Source organism: Equus asinus, chromosome 3, assembly GCF_041296235.1.
Source record: "Equus asinus isolate D_3611 breed Donkey chromosome 3, EquAss-T2T_v2, whole genome shotgun sequence".
NCBI lineage: Eukaryota > Metazoa > Chordata > Mammalia > Perissodactyla > Equidae > Equus > Equus asinus.
In genome coordinates, this window is record NC_091792.1 from 131,021,069 (window position 1) to 131,039,082 (window position 18,014).

The 18,014-nt window shown below is 40.8% G+C and overlaps 1 protein-coding gene across 4 annotated transcripts in view; it reads left to right on the forward strand.

The window, feature by feature from the left end:
- LOC106822286 (uncharacterized) overlaps positions 1-18,014 on the forward strand; it is a 205,328-nt gene that overhangs the window by 79,467 nt on the left and 107,847 nt on the right. For all 4 annotated transcript variants that reach the window (XR_011502265.1, XR_011502266.1, XM_044767687.2 and 1 more), the window contains exon 5: positions 12,229-12,482. Coding sequence is in view for 2 of the 4 variants with exons in the window: in XM_044767687.2 (XP_044623622.2) it covers positions 12,229-12,482 (254 nt within the window). In the remaining 2 variants the exon portion in view is untranslated. The remainder of the gene's footprint in view (positions 1-12,228; positions 12,483-18,014) is intronic.

An 18,014-nucleotide genomic window follows, 5' to 3' on the forward strand; every position in this document is an offset into this window, starting at 1 on the left:
CCTCCACATTTCCAGTAAAAGTGGGGGATGGTGAAGAAAGGCTTTTTTTGGTTCCGCTTTTTAATTAATTAATTAATTTTTTTGAGGAAGATTAGCCCTGAGCTAACTGCTGCCAATTCTCCTCTTTTTGCTGAGGAAAACTGGCCCTGAGCTAACATCCACGCCCATCTTCGTTAATTTTATACGTGGGATGCCTACCACAGCATGGCATGCCAAGCCGTGCCACGTCCGCTCCTGGGATCTGAACTGGCGAACCCCAGGCCGCCGAAGCAGAACGTGTGCACTTGACCGCTGCACCACCCGGCCGGCCCCTTGGTTCCCTTTTATGCCTTAAAAATTTTCAGTGCTACCTTTGTATAATTCATTGTCGTATGGGGGTGAATGCATGCATTCTGCCTCAGTTCGAATGCCGGCTTCACCCCTTATTCACAAGTCCCTTGACCTCTCCGTGATGTGGTTTCTTGTAAAATGGGGTTATCTTGAGGATTAAGTGAGTGAATATGTGAAATCCTTGGCAATAAAGCATTATATAAGTGTAATTCATTCTTCCTCTTTTTATATACGATCAGTTTATCCTCAACAAATTTTTGTGAGGAAGATAAAGCAGGAGTTACTAATGTCCTTCTGGGGAATATAGAGTTCAGAGTGATTTGATTCTGGGATCAAATATTTAGTAAGCTACAAAAATGGTATTCAAATTCAAGCATTCTGGCTTTCCACCATGTCTCCCCTAATTTCAGGAAATTTTATCCTTTTAATCTTCTCCTTAATGCTCAGGGAGTGAATTAAGTACAACTATTGATTGAATAGGCCTTCTTCAAATATGTATTTATTGATTGAATGGAATAACTAAGAAGTAGGTATTCCATAAAGTAACATTTGGTCAACTTTCCTTATATAATATCACAAACATTCAAGCATTTTATAGGAGTATTTTTTTCCACTTAGAGTAACCAAGTGTTTTATTGTTACTTTTGAGGTTAGATTGAATAAAGACAACTGATGCTTGAACCATTATTATGCCAAATTCAACAACTAAGTGTGAACAAGTCCACATGCACGATGACATAACTCAAAAGCCACATTACAAATGATGCAGTCATTGAACACAGAGCATTTGCACAATCCGAAAGTATGATTAATCTCACAAGAGATCTATTTCCATATCATTTGTCCACTATGTGGCTATCATCACTTTTAATCAAAACTCTGAAGCCTGAATCACCCTGACAGGGCCTGAAAAACAGCAACTATGACAGGGAAGAAAATCTAGGGAGAAATTCCTTCATTTTGTTGATGTGTCTACTTGGAAGCTCCAGGAGCCTGAGAGGAGGAGGAGTTGATTGCGTCTGTGGTGGAAGAGAGAAGTTGGTGAAATCCACAATGACACAAAAGGGCCAAGACGAAGGGCAAGAGCTGCTTAGGGCAAAGAGCTTGTTAGGAATAGATCAGGTTTGTTGTATTTCTTTCAAGTCTTTAGAAAATTTAGAAAGTTGCTTTCACAGAATTTTTTTTTATTGAGAGGAACTTCAGAACTTATTTGCCACAACTTTTTCACTTTTTCTGGTCAAGTAGGCGGTTGAGACCCAGAAGGATCAGCAGTTCCTCCAATGTCACAAAGCAGGTTAAGCATAACCCAGTCGAGACTAGGTCTTTTGGCTCTTTTTGTTTCCGCAGGAGCTCATTGCAGAATCCTGTGCCTGATACATTGTTGACACTCTGCAAATATTTGATGAATGAAAGAAAGAATGAATGGCCCTGTCTCTCAAGCCGTTTGTTTGTGGACCATTTTTGCCCCCCAAATTAAGAAAAGGTGAAAGAAATTGTGCTCTGCTTTGTAGTTGGGCACGGAGATTAAGACAGTAAAGTTTTTAGTTCTGGTACAAATGCAGAGACATCAGCAAAATGACCTCCCTTCTTTTTAATTTTTCCATTTGCCAAGGGGGAATCATCTAGCAGAGACGTGTCTGACAAGAGGGCAAGGTTCTGAAGTAGCCGCAAGAAGAAAAATCACGGGTAATCCAAACTGCCCTTGAAACTCTCTTAGGGAGGTGCCACAAGGGAGCCTGGCATACTGTTTCTCAGCCAGTTTTCCCTCCATCATTGGAGCACTGAGCTGTTTTCTTGTTTGAATACCAGTGAAACAGTTAACTCAGATTTGGGGATCATGTATATGAAAAATGTGTATTTGAAGCAAAAGACTGCACAGTGGGGGCTGGCCCTGTGGCGGAGTGGTTAAGTTCCCGTGCTCCGCTTCAGCGGCTCTGGGTTTCACTGGTTCGGATCCTGGGCACGGACATGGTACCACTCATCAGGCCACATTGAGGTGGCGTCCCACATGCCACAACTAGAAGGACCCATAACTAAAATATACAACTATGTCCTGGGGTGGATTTGGGGAGAAAAAGCAGGAGGAAAAAAAAAAAAGATTGGCAACAGTTGTTAGCTCAGGTGCCAATCTTAAAACAAAGACTGCACGGTGAAAGACTGCCTGGTGAATGGTGTGTGGGCTCGGAGGCAAACCCAGGATGGGGCAGATTCATTGCTCCTGTCTCACGCTCACTCTGGAGCATTTGCTTTTTAAAACTAATATCCACCCCCTACTCCCTGTATATAGTTGAACTTACAAAAGTCAAATGAGTATAAGATTTGACTCCACTGTTCTACCTAGTCCACGGGGAGGACTGAACCAAGTACTAGTTAAGTCTTCTAGAATTCAGATCTATATTATGGGCATTTATTTTATTTGGTGGAGCTTTTTAGATAAAGATGAGTTGGCTAAACTCTAGAATTAGATGAATTCACTGGCAGTGCTATGGATTGTGTTGCTGTGGGGGCTTAAAAAAGAGCACGTTTTGGGGGCTGGCCCCGTGGCCGAGTGGTTAAGTTCGCGCGCTCCGCTGCAGGCGGCCCAGTGTTTCATTGGTTCGAATCCTGGGCGCGGACATGGCACTGCTCATCAGACCACGCTGAGGCAGCGGCCCACATACCACAACTAGAAGGACCCACAACGAAGAATACACAACTATGTACCAGGGGGCTTTGGGGAGAAAAAGGAAAAAATAAAATCTTAAAAAAAAAAAAAAAAAAAGAGCAAGTTTTGGTATGGGTATGCCCAGGAAAAGGAGAGTGAATAATATGACCACTGAGTTTAGAGATATCTGAATGCAAAAGGAGTCAGCCTCTGCTGCCCTTGCCCTCTCTCTCCTCCTCCCTTAAAAAACAAAACAAAAAATTCCTGGTTTACTCAAACTTCCTCTTGAAGACTTTGTTCGGGCATCAAAGCCTTCTGTGACCCCCAATTTCCTCCATAGACTGCTTGTTGCTCTTTCTGCCTCTCTCTCCCTTTTCCTTCCTTTCCCTCCTACCCATCTCTCCTCCCAAATCTCCATTCCCACTCTGGTTTGTGTTGCCTACTCACAGTGGACACACACCGTGGTCTCATGGAGATGTTTGTAAGAATTTATTAAACTCATTACAAATTAATCAACTCCAGTACGCATTACAAAGGAGGCCTTTGGACACAGACACCTAGCTGACTTCCTAGAGCAATACCTGGGGAATTTTTTTTTTGGCTCCAAGCGGATGGTGTTTTAAATTGTTCTATATTTGCTGATCTTGGGGAGATTGTTCAGAACCATCCAGCATGCACAGGAAGCTTGGGCTCTTGGCCCAGTCAGCTCAGAGTCTAAATATTTGGAGGATGAATACTTGGAAGTGCATTTAAACATTTAAAGCATTTTATTTGTTTTTACAGTAAGTCTCATTGTTAGTGCAATATAATTCCGCAGCAAGACTCTATCTGCTGAAGGCCTGAACCTCCCGGACAAGTCCAGGCTGGGCTCCACCTCAGCTCTTGGCTGGTGGTGCATGGCTATTGGCTAATTCCACAGCCCTGCAGTGGGTTGTTATTACAATCACTTACCTTCAACACCCATGTTCAAAATTCATGCTAAGAGTCTGACCCAACTCTGCACTGAAACCAGGAATGGAACTTAAACACACACACACACACACACACACACACACACACACACACCCCATTTTCCAAACCAAATGCTACAACGTTTCCTTTCTTTTGCCAGGGCTGGATCTTTATTATTATTGCCAACTTTCAATTCTACCCTGATGATCATCTGTGGTCAATTTTTCTCTCCAGCCCTCCAGGCAACATACCTTTGGGTTGGTATATGCTTGGAGAATACAAACTAATATGAATGCATTTGACTGTGTAAAACATGATTAGGGAAGCAAATTTGTTGTAAAAGCAGCCTATGTGTTTATAGAACTCAGAAGCAGTTACAAGCAGTTGGGGGATTTTCCATGTTTTTAAGACCCACAGATATACTCTAGGACATCAATTAGATGAACTGTTTACCTATCTCAATCACATTATCAAGATAATTGCCAATATCTACTTTGCTATGCTATAGTCACCAACTCTTGTTGTCTCAATGGAATGGGAGTGAGCATCAGCTTCATTTCTGAAATTTGAAGTAGATTGGGGTGGAGGGGTAGGGTGATATGGGTGTGCACCTGGCCTGGTAATTGCCACAGTAAGGTGTCTTAGACAACATAATAACCCTCTCAATAGAATTGGGGATATGATGGCAACAGGAAAAATTATATTAAACTGGGCTCCATGCCCAGACTATCAGCCTCAAATAAACAAAATGAATGAGAAACATTTCAAGAGGGACTAATTGGTGAATCAGGGACACTGAACAGGCAGAGAAGTACTTGCTTGAGGAGACAATGCTTTCACCTCCTTGAAAAAGCTTTGTCCAACCTAATTAACATGCCCAATCTAATTAAAAATCTAGCCATAATCCCAGTGGTGGCCCCTCACTCCACCCCTTTCCATTGTCAAGATGCTCAATAGGGTCCCCACAGCTGAAAAATTACTGAACCAGAGTCTATTTGAGCACGCACACATAATTCCCAACCTACTGAGTTGGAGCAAAGTGATTTGTACGGTGGATGGTGGTGTCTCACTCTGCAATGATGTATGACATGGATTAATGCAGAGCGGCCATCTGCTGTGGAGGAGGGCGGTAGACAGAATTTGTTCCACTGTGCAAGATGGCTTCCTAGCGCTGGCCAGCTGGCTTGGGGTGGATGAAGCTGGACTGGGCAAGTGATGCCCTGGCAACCCTCTGGGGAAATAACTCAAGGGCCTCTCCATTATGTACCTGTATTTCTCCCTGTCTTCTTCATGCATATACATACATTATACAGCTGATGAGACATAATATAATTTGGAAAATGTAGAAGGGGGAAGAAGCACATGATCACCATAAGGGTTAAAAGTTGCTGGTCTTGAGCATGAGAGCTAACGTTGAGTTTCCTGGTAGCCTGGGCAAAAAGAGGAAACCTGACAAATCATATAGCTCATGTTATCTGTGAAAAGAAGCAAATTGGTTTTTAGAAGAAATAGTTTTTCTTAACAGTTGTCAAGTCTATTTTTTCACCTTTGACTTGATAGAGAGGAGAAGCTGAATTTCTCAAGGTATATATATAAAAATGTCAAACTGCTAGAGAGCTTGGCCTATTGACTGGGAAAGGACCAGAACATTGATCCCCCAGTGACCAACGAGAAATAGGTAGCACACAGCAGTTCTCTGGGGCTGAATGATTTCACCTGACCTCTTAATACATCCCTTAAACACTGTGTCAAAGAGATATCCACACTCCCATGTTCATTGCAGCATTATTGTTTTTTTAATGTTTTTTCAAATACAAAGAAGTTAACGCAGCAAATTAAAAGCACATCTTGAATGTCTTCATGTTCAAAATGCAATGAAAAGAATGACTTTTCAATAATTCTCTGCATTGTTAGGTAACAATGTCACAAATGTAAACATTTGTTTCTACTGGGGAAGGAAGGCAATCAATAGAAATATCTTTCACTTTGTTCTTCACTGCATACCCACACATACCCACTTGCACACACTCATATTTACCAAACAAATTCCCCCCCAAATAAAAAGAAAACAATAGCAGACTAATCCCTCAAGCCACATCTATACTTTGTATTTAAGCAAACAAACAAAGATCCTGGGAGTAAGTGCAAAATGTAAAGTTAGTTGAAAGAAAAATGATGAACAAACAGCATATGCAAAATATTCCTATTATATAAATATTAAAATATAATGTTCTCTCTTTCTCTAGAACTTTGGAACCGTATTTTTGGCAGCATTATTTACAATAGCCAAGACATGGAAACAACCTAATATCCATCATCAATATATATATATACCACAACTTCTTTATATACATACGTATATATGTATATATGTACACACATACACACACTGAAATATTATTTGGCCATGAGGAAAAAGAAAATCCTGCCATTTGTGACCACATGGGTGGACCTTGAGGACATTATGCTACGTAAAATAAGTCAGATAGAGAAAGACGAATACTGCATGATCTCACTTATATGTGGAACCTAAAAAAAAAAGAAAGGAAAGAAAAAAAACCTCAAACTGATGGAAAAGAGAGCAGATGTGTGGTTACCAGAGGTGGGTGGTGCAGGGTGAGGGAATTGGAGGAAGGTGGTCAAAAGGTACAAACTTCCAGATGTAAGATAAATAAGCACTGGGGATGTAATGTACAGCATCATGACTATAGTTATAAACGCTGGTGTATGGTACATGGGAAAGTTGTTAATGGAGTAAACCTAAGAGTTTTCATCACAAGGAGAAAACTCTTTTTTTCCCCTTTTCTTTGTTTTTTGTATCTATATGAGATGACGGATGTTAACTAAACTTATTGTGGTAATCATTTCACAGTATATATAAGTCAAATCATTATGCTGTACACCTTAAACTTACACAGTGCTATATGTCAATTATATCTCAGTAAAACTGGGAAAAAAAGAGAACTAATAGGACCATGATTTTTACCTTTTTCTCTTTGCATATCTGTATTCTTTAAAATTTCCACAATGAGCACGTATGACGTTGTCATGCAACTGTATTGGTTCTGGGTCTGTTTGACCTTCCATCCATTCCTCACCCTTCCTTCCCTGGCTCTGTTCAGGGGGCCTGATCCCTCCAGGTGGAAATTCTCAGGCTCCTGGTCAGCTGGCTTCCAACTAGGCTTGGTCCGTGGAGGCTCTGGTGGGAGTTTGGAGAGCAGGAGAAAGGGAGAAGTCAGGATATTTCTCCTTCTCCCTCTGTACTGAGGTGGTATCGCCGGCAGCTGCTGCCTCTCTTCCTTGCTCCAGCTCTCGCCGGAAGCCTGCCATAGTTCCAGCTTCCTCTGGGTAATCCCAGGCTCTGGGCTTGGGTAGCATCACCTCCTCCCTTTGTCCTCCAGCCTAGGAGTGGCTGTGACTTCCTGCTGTGGCTCGTCTCTGGATTGCCTCACAATCCCTTATTTGGCTTGTAAGTTTTTTTCATCTCATTGAATTAAATTTCCTCTGTTTTAAATATTCAGAGTGGTTTCTATCTTCCTGGTTGGGCCCTGGCACCAAGAAACAAAAATGAATGGGGCAAAAGAATTTAGAGGAACATGAGTTGGAGAAGTGACCAAAGAAGCAGCAGGCTCCACAGATAATGGCAGCACATGCAAAGGAATGTCCAGTCTTGGTGTGCACAGCTGGAAAGGACTTCTGGTCACCTAAGGGCCTTTGTAGGCACCTTCACACCCAAGAATAGCAATTTTACTTGGAGATGTCAGCTCTAGTAGTGAAGCATAGCAATATGTAAGATATAGAAAAAAAATAACCCCATAGGATTTAGAGTCCTAAATCATGAACTCAAGTCCTGGATTGTGGTGGATCTTGCGGTTGACTCTGCAACATCCACTCCACCCCTCCCACATGGCATAGCAGCCACGGGATTTGGAGGGAACTGATCCAACCCCTAGCTTTTGGGCTGTGGCCTTGATTGACATGGTCATTGGCTCATGCATGGGTATGTACCCCAGGCCTGAGCCAATCAGTACAACACATTCCCCAGGCCAATATGTGATAAGACTGAAGCCTAGGACCTGTGTTTGATGATTGGCGAAAGAAAAGTCGTTTCTCCATCTGGATAATGTGGTGGGTCCTGAAACTGTTTCAGCATTTTGCTACTAAGTGGAAAAAGAGCCTGAGGATAAAGCTAATACAATAAGAAGGGCAAATCCAAGACAATCAAAATTTTAAAAAGCTGAGTTTCTGATCAGACTGTGCCTAAAGCCCACTGTACCACTGGATTTTTTCTGTTACATGAGTTTATACATTTCCTTTACTGTTTAGTACATTTTGATTTGGGTTTTCTGTTACTTACAACCAAGAGCATGCTAGCTGATACGTAGAAATGTTGTGTTATTGGCTGTGTGTCCTTGGGCCAGTCACTTAATCTTTCTGATCCTCAGTTTTCTCATCTATAAAATGGAATTATTAAGGCAATTTACCTTGAGGAATTTTTGTTAACCAAAATGAGGTAATAAATGAGAAAGTGCTTTGTAAATTGTAAGCAGTTATTTGAATCTTCTTGTTATCACACATACAACTTATCTCAATTGCTAATATAGTTATATATCTCTCCTACATAAAAAGAATTTATTTTATCAAGCATACAGCTCTATCAGACCTACTTCATTGCTGTATTGTGAGTATTCACCAAGAGAAGTCAGCGATAACCATTATTTCACTCTGTACAGCTCTAAATAACTTACTTTTGGAGTCCCAGGTGACATATATAAGGTTGAAAGGGTTTACCGCAAAACTCTCAGGAAAGTGGAAACGAATTGGGTAACCCTTGTGTGACCACTCAGACCTCACTTGTAAATGCGTGGTTTTCATGGCCATCTGGAGCAGCCTGTGAAAGTGGGCGTGTGACATTCCTCTCACTGCGTGAAAGTTCAGGCACATCCAGAAAGGACCAGCTGGTCAGTTCTGCCCTTGCGTTTTCTCGGAGTTGCTGCCTCGAGGTGGTTTGGTAACCTGAGAGAGCGGTTCAGGCAGGAACCTTTAAAAGGATTGTAAAATTAAAAACCCCCAGGGAAACAGCACATACTGTTTAGATTTTTGTAATAGCAAGATATTAAGGGCACTTAATTTATCAAGCCTAATTAGATAAGGTCTCTAACAATTAGGGCAATGAAAATAGGAGTACAAAAGAGGTATGCTTTATCTATGTTTTTCTTCTTATAATTGGCGTATCTTAGGACAGGACATGGCCTTGCTAACATGGCAGGGAGGGCAGACCATGACTGGGACTGAGAACTCAACCCTCCCAGGGGGCTGGGGCAAGCCCAGGGGACAGGAGCTGCGAGTCCAGCCTTGCTCTTTCTCCCCAAGCACTGTTGATTCTGCCTCCCAATCAGACTTCCCATCTGCCTCTTCTCTGTCTGCCTTGCCGCTGAGCTGGGTTAGGCCCCATTACATTTCACCTGGGCTAGTCTCTCTGCCCCCAGTCTCAAGCCCCTCCCTTTGCCCCCAACCCACATCTACTCATCCTCCACCCTGCCATAGGAGTCACCTTTTAAAATTACACTATGCTTCCCCTGCCTCCCTCCCTTAAAACTTTTCCCTGGCTCCCTAAAGTTCATCCTATAAAGCCCAGACTCCTTAGCATGGCAGGACATTGTAGGATCTGAGTCCTCTTAACAGCCCGTCCAGCTTCTCTCCCACCACCCTTTCCCACACTCCCCAATTTTCTTCCAAATCAAATCAGAGACCTCAGACATAGCTGTTAAAGGCCAGTGGTTATCACAGTTTTATGGTCATAAAAATTACATGAGCTTCTTTAAAATACAGATTCCTGGGCCACATCCTCACAAGATTATGATCCAGAGGGCGGGTCTGGGAATCTGAAATTTCGTAAGAACTACAGTAAAGTTAGGTGCAGGTGGTCCTCGACTGTCTTTGGAGAAACTCTTTATGATAACATTTAACCCGTTGTAGTCCACTTCTTTCCCTTCCTACCTGCCTCCAGCTAGAACTCCTTGAGGGCAGCTTCTGGTCTTTTCACGTTTGTTTCTCCAGAGCCTAGCACAGTGCTTTGCACACACTGAGGGCTCAACGTGTGTTTGTTAAGTGAATAAATGAATCCCCACAGAGCCAGTATCTTGAGGATACGGCCGGGATAGGAGCAGTTGGAGACCAGGGCACTCAGCACAGGTGTCAGCGGGTCCAGAGAGCAATAGTTCAGGGCCAGGAAATGTTGAAGGTGCAAGGGGGCACTGGAGGAGTTGTCAACAAAATGCTGATCGGTGGGCAGAAGGTTGAAGGAGGATCCTGTTCTGTGGCGGTGGAAGGGAGGGGCTTAACAAATGATGCATCAAGGCAGTGACTCCCTCACAAGGATGGAATGGTACTGTTAGCTTAAGAGGAGCCTGGAGAACCTGGGCTATACAAGCTGCATCACACTAGGAAAGGGTGGCTTGGTTCTGAGTCCCAGATGATTGCTCTGAAGAGCAGCACTTGCCGATTTTGTCTGCAAATTAGATTCACCTGGAGCAGTGTTTTTGCAACCACATAAACAAATGGAAGTCAGACTTCCAAGTTCCACCCCAGAGTTACTGAATGAGACTCTGGATACATGTGGTGGGGGTTTCAGAATCTTTATATCAGGGGTTCTTTTTTTTCTTTCGGTTAACATTGGTTTATAACATTATGTAAATTTCAGGTGTACATCATTATATTTCAGTTTCTGTGTAGACTACACCATGTTCACCACCCAAAAACTAATTACCATCCATCATCATATACATGTGCCCTGTCATCCCTTTCACACTCCCCCTTCCTCCCTGTATACCAGGAGTTCTGAAATTTTATCATCATGTGTCCATGTATGAGATCCCCCCATCCCATTTATCCTGGTTGTTACCCAGTGGGCCATTTGTATTTAAAGAATCGCCTTTGTTTGTTGGCTCAGGGAGAATATTTTCTACTATTATTTTTTTGCTTATCTCTTTACCTCCATCTCTGCTGTCTCTTTGTTATTTCTATTAGATGGAAAGAGGAATTTCTGGGTCTAACTTTTATATCTCCAAACTTGTATTTTAGTCTTTCTGTTTCTTTTTCCTTTAATACAGTGTTGTGGAACAATTTCTCAGCATACTCTGCTAGCTGACTACTGCACTCTGATTCGTCTTTTCTGTTATTCAGCACATCTATTGAGATTTTTATTTTGATGATATTATTCATTTCTAAGATATCCAAATGCTTATCATCACAACAGCCTTTTCTTGCTCAGAGAATGTAATATCATCTCTTAATTCTCTAGAATATTCCATGGACAGTACTTCTTTCAAGGTTTTCTTCTGTTTGTTTTGTTTACTTTGTTTCTTCAGATACTAGTTTTTAGATTTGTTTAGTTTAGTTTTCCTTTCATGATTTTGGTTTCCCTTAAATATTTGGTGATTCTGGATTATGTATTCATCTTTGTATTTGATATTCTTTGTTTCTTCTAGATCAGGGCCAGCAAACTGTGGCCCATGGGCCAAATCTGACTACTGCTTGTTTTGAAAATAAAGTTTTCTTTTTAAAGATTTTATTTTTTCTTTTTCTCCCTAAAGCCCCCTGGTACATAGTTGTATATTTTTAGTTGTGGGTCCTTCTAGTTGTGGTATGTGGGATGCCTCCTCAGCGTGCTTGATGAGCAGTGCCATGTCTGCGCCCAGGATCCAAACCGGTGAAACCCTGGGCCCCTGAAGCAGAGCGTGCGAACTTAACCACCCCGCCCTGGGACTGGCCCCAAAAATAAAGTTTTATTGTAACACAGAGATGCTCATTCATTGACGTATCATCTACGGCTGCTTTTGTGCTGCAATGGTGGTGTTGAGCAGCCCACAAAGCCTAGAATATTGATTAACAGGACCCTGAGAGAAAGTTTGCCAACCTCCTGGATCTAACCATCACTTTACAGAAAATACAGCTCAGAGAGGAACATGGTAAGCAATGACTGGCCTGTTGATACATCAACCAAAGCAGAATATAAGTTATTCTATAAGACAAAAGACTCAGTTTCTTCACAAATGAATGGCATAAAAATGAAAAAGGAAAGAAAAGAAATTCACATGGATTAAAAGATATTTAATAGAAATGTCAGTCAAAATGTATGACTTTTGCTTCTATCTAATTTAAACAGGTCACCCATAGAGCACATTTTTGAAACAGTGGGGGAAAATCGAACATGAACCAATGTTTCTGATTTTTGCTGATCTGAAGCGAGTCACCCTACCACTCAGCGGCATCAAACAACAGCAGTGTTTTAATGTTTGCAGGTTCTGTGCGTCAGGAATTTGGACAGGGCACAATGGAGATGTCTTCTCTGCCCCATGACGTCTGGAGCCTCAGCTGGGAATGTCAACTGGACACCTACATGTGGTCCCTGGTGTGGCTGGATTCTGAGAGGGACCATCTTGAAAGGGAGCTTCTGGAGAGTAAGCCCTGCAAGAGGACCAGGTGGAAGTTGGGAGACCTTCCTGAGCTCACCTTCAGAACCAGGCAGCATCTCTCCTCTCCTCCTGTTGTTCCAGTGAGTGACTAAGGGCAGTCCAGAGTCAGGAGTGGGGCATTTAGACTTCACGCCCAGATGGGGGCGGGACCTTGCAGAAGATGGGAGATGTTGCTGCAGCCATTTTTGGAAACTACCATCTGCCACAACTGGCTATTAGATGATAATAAATTATTGTCATTTGGGCGGGGGGGGGGGAGGTAATGTTTTCATGGATTATTTTTTTAAATCCTTTGAGTGTTAGAGAGTCACACTAAGTATTTATGAGTGAAATGATAGGATGTTTGGGATTTGCTTTAAAATACTCCAGAAAAGAATGAAAGGTATTGGTGGTGGTGACATAAATGAAACAAGAATGACAGAATGCTGATAGTTGTTGAAGCTGGGCAGTGCATACTAGTTGTTCGTAATATGCTCTTTAATTTGTATATGTATGAAATGTTCCCATGTGAAAACAAAAAAGAAAAATCTGGTTTTGCCTGTTTATGGATGTTCTTTCTTTCTCCCTCCAGCAGTTGTGGGTGAGTCAGACCGCGGTGCTGAGTGGGGAGCATTGGTCGCTCATCCTCCAGGTTTAGGGGCTCCCTGTTCCTTCAGGGTGTTGCCAGCTCCCTGAGGCATTTCCTGCCTCTTCCACCGAAGTGCTTCACTCCCTGTTCTAGCCTGAGGCAGCCCTGCAGCCTACTTCTTGGCGCAGTTGGTGGAGGGGAGGGACCCACCTGCTTGGCGACCAGGATTGGTTATGGTAACCTCCCCGTGGCTGCCGCACAGCTCTCTCCCACTCACAGTGTCTGTTCCCTCCGTGTTTGGAGCACACCATGGGCCACTTCCGCGTGTGCACCCGTCTCCCCCGAACGATATTTTGGTGTAATTTGCTTTGTCAATTTAATCCTCTGTGCATTCTCTATTTCAAGGATTCCTTGAAAGTTGTGATGTGATGATAGCATGCTTTTTATACCTTTATTATGGATTTGACCTCACCTCCTCCCCCTCAGTCCTCCAAAATAACTGGCTTTCTGTCATTTTTAGAAATGTTGGTTGGAATGGAAAAATATTCATGAGCATTAAGTTGGCTCTTTTGAGTCAATACCCCTGAGCTTTTTCAATGCATTATACCCAAACGGTATATTTACAGTTTTGCATTTTGTGGGTTATTGAAAACCTAAATTAGAACTTAAATATTTTCTGTTTTATTAAAAACTACTTGCAGTAATAATTACTCATGATTACATGTCATACCTTTAATGTATCCTGTAATTTATAATTTCTGAACATTTACATTTAGACCATTTTCAAATTTTCGATATTAAGCATATTGACTGGGATAAATAACTTTATTTCAATATTTAGTCTCAATATTAATTTTATTTTCTTAGAATAGTTTCTAAATCATGGAATTACAGTGAAGGAACATGATCTTTAAAATGACTATTGATATATATTGCCAAATTTATTTTCAAAGAATTTCTGTCCATTTATGGTTTTCTTCCTGCTCCCCAGCAATGTGGGAGAGTATCCATTTCACTTATCATTAATTATTAGAATTGCTTTAATCTTTACTAACTTAATAAGTATTAAATATCTCATTCTCTCATGTTCTCCTATTATTTTTCTAAATAAACTTCAGAATAATTGTACTAAATAAAAAAAGAGAGAGAGAGAGAAGAAAGAAAAAAAAAGAAAACTAAAGAATTCCCATTAGGATTTTTATTGGTTTAAAAAAATCCTATGGCGCTTAAAAATTGCATGCATAATACATGAATACACAGTTACTTAAGAAATCAAACATATCAAAAATATACAGAGGGGTTAAAATTTAAACACTCCTTTCATCCCCTTTGCCTCCTCTCTTTCAGTTGCTCTCCCTCTCCAGAGATAAAATTTTTAGTGAGTATCAATCATATCAGGCTTTAAAAAAATCCTTTTGAGTATTATATTTATATGTATAGACATATATAATTTTGGTTGGGTTTGATTTTTTCTTCTTTTTTCTATTCTTGCTTTGGAAATACTATCTCTATTATTCTAATAGTTATTCTTAAAAATGTAGTATACTTTTTTACACATATTGTTCGCTCAGTGTTTAGAGTTAAACCATAGCTGCATCCTTTCTAAATAATAAGACGAAAGTCTTTGTAAGTTTTTACTTCCCTCTTCTCTCATTTCCTACCAAAATGAAATCATCTGGGGCTTTAATTCCAGATTTTCATTATTTTTTTACATTGTATATCATAGTTATTTAGACTTAATTACTCATCTTTCTACACAAGGTTTTTTTGTGCCCCACCACTTTTTTCTTCCTTATAACAAGTTTTACTTTTCCGAAACATGTTCTCAAGTAATTCTTTCAAGGGACTGAGGATGATAAATTTTCTGAATCCATTCATGTTTAAGAAAGTCTTTATTTTGTCCTCCCGTTTGAATGCTGTCTGATGAGGTATATAATTTCAGATTAAAAAATTTTTTGTCTGAGAATTCTGAAGATTTGCTCTGTTATCTTCCATCATCCAGTTTTGTCAATAAGGAGGCTATTGCAACCGAATTCCCTATTGTTGTTGTTGTTGTTTAAAATAAGTGACTTTTCTCTCTCTGTAATCTTCTAGGCTTTTATTCTCAGGGTTCAATGCATGACTCTGAGAGTGAGTGCCTCCTTACATCTCCGCCCTTGGCCCAGCCCTGAAGCCAGGCACTGTATATTCTCTAGAAATAAAAGTAAATAAAGTAAAGATGCTCTCTGCCTGCATGGGGATTACATTTAAGGGTTGGGGCCGAGAGAGACAAGACTATAAACAAAGTAATTAATGTGAGAAGAAGGAAAGGAACATGTTGCTATAATAGAGAACAATGGATTGGGTGTGTAGCTCCTTAAGATGAGGTAACATATAATAACATATACAATTGTTTTTAAAAATTGTGATTGATGGGCCTTTTTAATTTGAAGACTGGTGACTATCTTCAGCTCTGGGAATTTTCGTCTTCTGCTTTAAAGATTTCCAGTTTCACTATGATATGCCTTTATTTATTCTGTTCAGGACTTAATTGGTAGTCCTTTTGTGACTGCAACTGAATATTTATTAGGACTTTCCGCTGTACACTCTGTGTCTTATCTTCTCTTTTCTATCTTCAACCTTTTTTTCCTCCATGCCACATTCTGGACATTTTCTTTGTATATATCTTTTGATTCTCTAATTCTTTGCTGCTTTGTCTAATCTGCTGTTAAATGTGTCCTGAGTTAAGAACCTGAGTTCTTAATTTTGGCCATTGTATTTTCAGTCCTATAATTTCTATCTGATCATTTTTCAAATCTGCAGTGTCAGTTTCATAATTTAAAGATCCTTGCCAAAATTTCAAAGCTTGTCTTTTGTCTCTTTGAACATAGTAAGCATAGTTGTATCACAGTCTGTGCTGTATCTATTAGAATCTGGAGTATCTCTGGGTCTATTTCTGTTGTCTGTTGTTTCTGCTGGTTCTTGCTCATGGTGTTTTGTCTTTTTCATGTGCCTAGTTATTCTTGATTGTTTCCTAAACATTTTCTTTTAAAAACTTGGAGAAGTAATTTGAGGCGTGAGATGATGTTATCTTTATCATGAGACAAGTTATGTTTGTTTCTACATCACATGAATGCATTAGCAATCTGGACTCACCTTAATCCAAATATGCATTGACTGAAATTTTTTAGCCCTTTGGATGATGTAAAACTAGGCTGTGGCCTGTGTGGGGGCTGATTTACTTCCAGTTACCTTTACACCCAGGGTGTAGTCTTTCAGGGTCCTGACTCAAATTAGGAGTGGAGGATATATTTTATCAGAGAACTGGGCTGACCCCGTTCTTTAATTTTTTTACTCTTCATCCCTGGGAGGCTGTCGGTAGCAAACTCACCCTCTTGGCCTTTTCTCCCAGATTGGCAAATGTGCCCTCCACAAAAGTGTGAGTGCCAGGCTCGCTTCTCTGAATTCATGTCTTCTCCCAGATCTTGGTCCTTAAAGTAGAAGTTTCTCTCTCTGGTAAACTGAAACAAGCATTTTTGCCAAAAAAAGAATAAAACCTATGAAACTTCTCTGTGAAATGAGAACTCCCTCCACACCTTAAGCAAAGCTTCTCAAACCTGGCCGATTAACAGAGTCACTTAAGGAGCTTTTAAAATGGCCCAACCCTGGGAAATGTGTACCTTGGGAGGTGAAGACTTTCTCAGGATTTGTGACCATGAATGGTCTTAAGGTAATTTCCAGAACCCCAATGTCCATAGGTACTTTTTTCTAGGAAACCACCTGTACTTAGGTATCCCCACTCACAGAGCCTTTTTCCTATTAACAGCTGTCTGGGCGGACACTGAAGCCAAATCTAACCCAATCAGAGTACACAGCTCTCCTGGCTTTAGTGGTTTCAGTCTGTCCACATAACTGAATCAGGGACCATCAGTGTCCTGCCTGGGATTTTTTTTTTCCAAGGGCGATCAGATAAGATTTGTATCTTCCACTGTGGTTGCTGAGGTTGGGGGATGTGAGTCTGGCTTTGCTGGTGGCCATCTTGCCTTCTCTCTAGAAAGCCTGTCTAAGAGATGAAGAAAGGAAGAGAGAGAAACAGATCTCTGACAATATGATGAAGCTTCTGAATCTTGTATGGGACACCAGTTGCATCCCTGGACTTCATACTTAAGTGAGCCAATACATCCTATATTTTCTGCTTTGGTTAGTTTAAATTGGGTTTGTATCACTGGCAAACAATGAATTCTCTGTCTCTCCATTCTAGAGAGACTGGTGGGACTAGGCTGGTTGCCAAGACAAGAACTCAAGCCCAGGGGAAGAAAGTAAATTCTTAGCTGTGATACATGGGACATTTGGTCTGGTAGAACCAGAAGCACAGTTTTGGACTGGGAGCCCAGAAAATGCAGTCAGCCCACAGACCAACCATCTCTGTCCTGCACTCATAGAAGACATCACTAATCGATCACAGAAGTCTTTCCTATGGAGTCAGGACAAGCTGTTGCAACCTTGCTCTTCTTAACATAGAGCTCCAGGCAACCACTATAGTTGATTTGAACTTGTGTGTATTTCCCATCCTCGATTTAATGCCTGAAGACTAAGATGCTTTTGTCTAGGAACTGGGGTTGAGCTTGAAGGTTAACACAATTTTATTTGGGATTTCTTCCTTGTGGATACGTTCAGAGTATTGCTTAGTCAGTTTATTATTATTAAAAATACTATGAATAATGGTAAATTATTGAGCTTTCTTTTTATATATTTTAAATATTCTACATGTAACTGTAAATTTTGTTCCTGAATCCATATCTTTCCACTGGTATCTTTGTTTCTCTTCGTTGTTCCAGAGTAATGATTTTTTCAGTTGGTTCTGAGTGTTGTCAAGTGCTGCTATTTTTGGAGTTGTCTCTCAGTCGTTTACACAGAAAATCCAGGAGATCTTGAAGCTGACACAATGGTGTATTACTTGGCAGTTACAGATTTTCCTCTTGCAGTGGTACAATGCTTCCTTTTGCTAACCACCTTAATTTTCCTGCCCTTATCAATCTGAAAATCAATTATAATAGTCTATTAT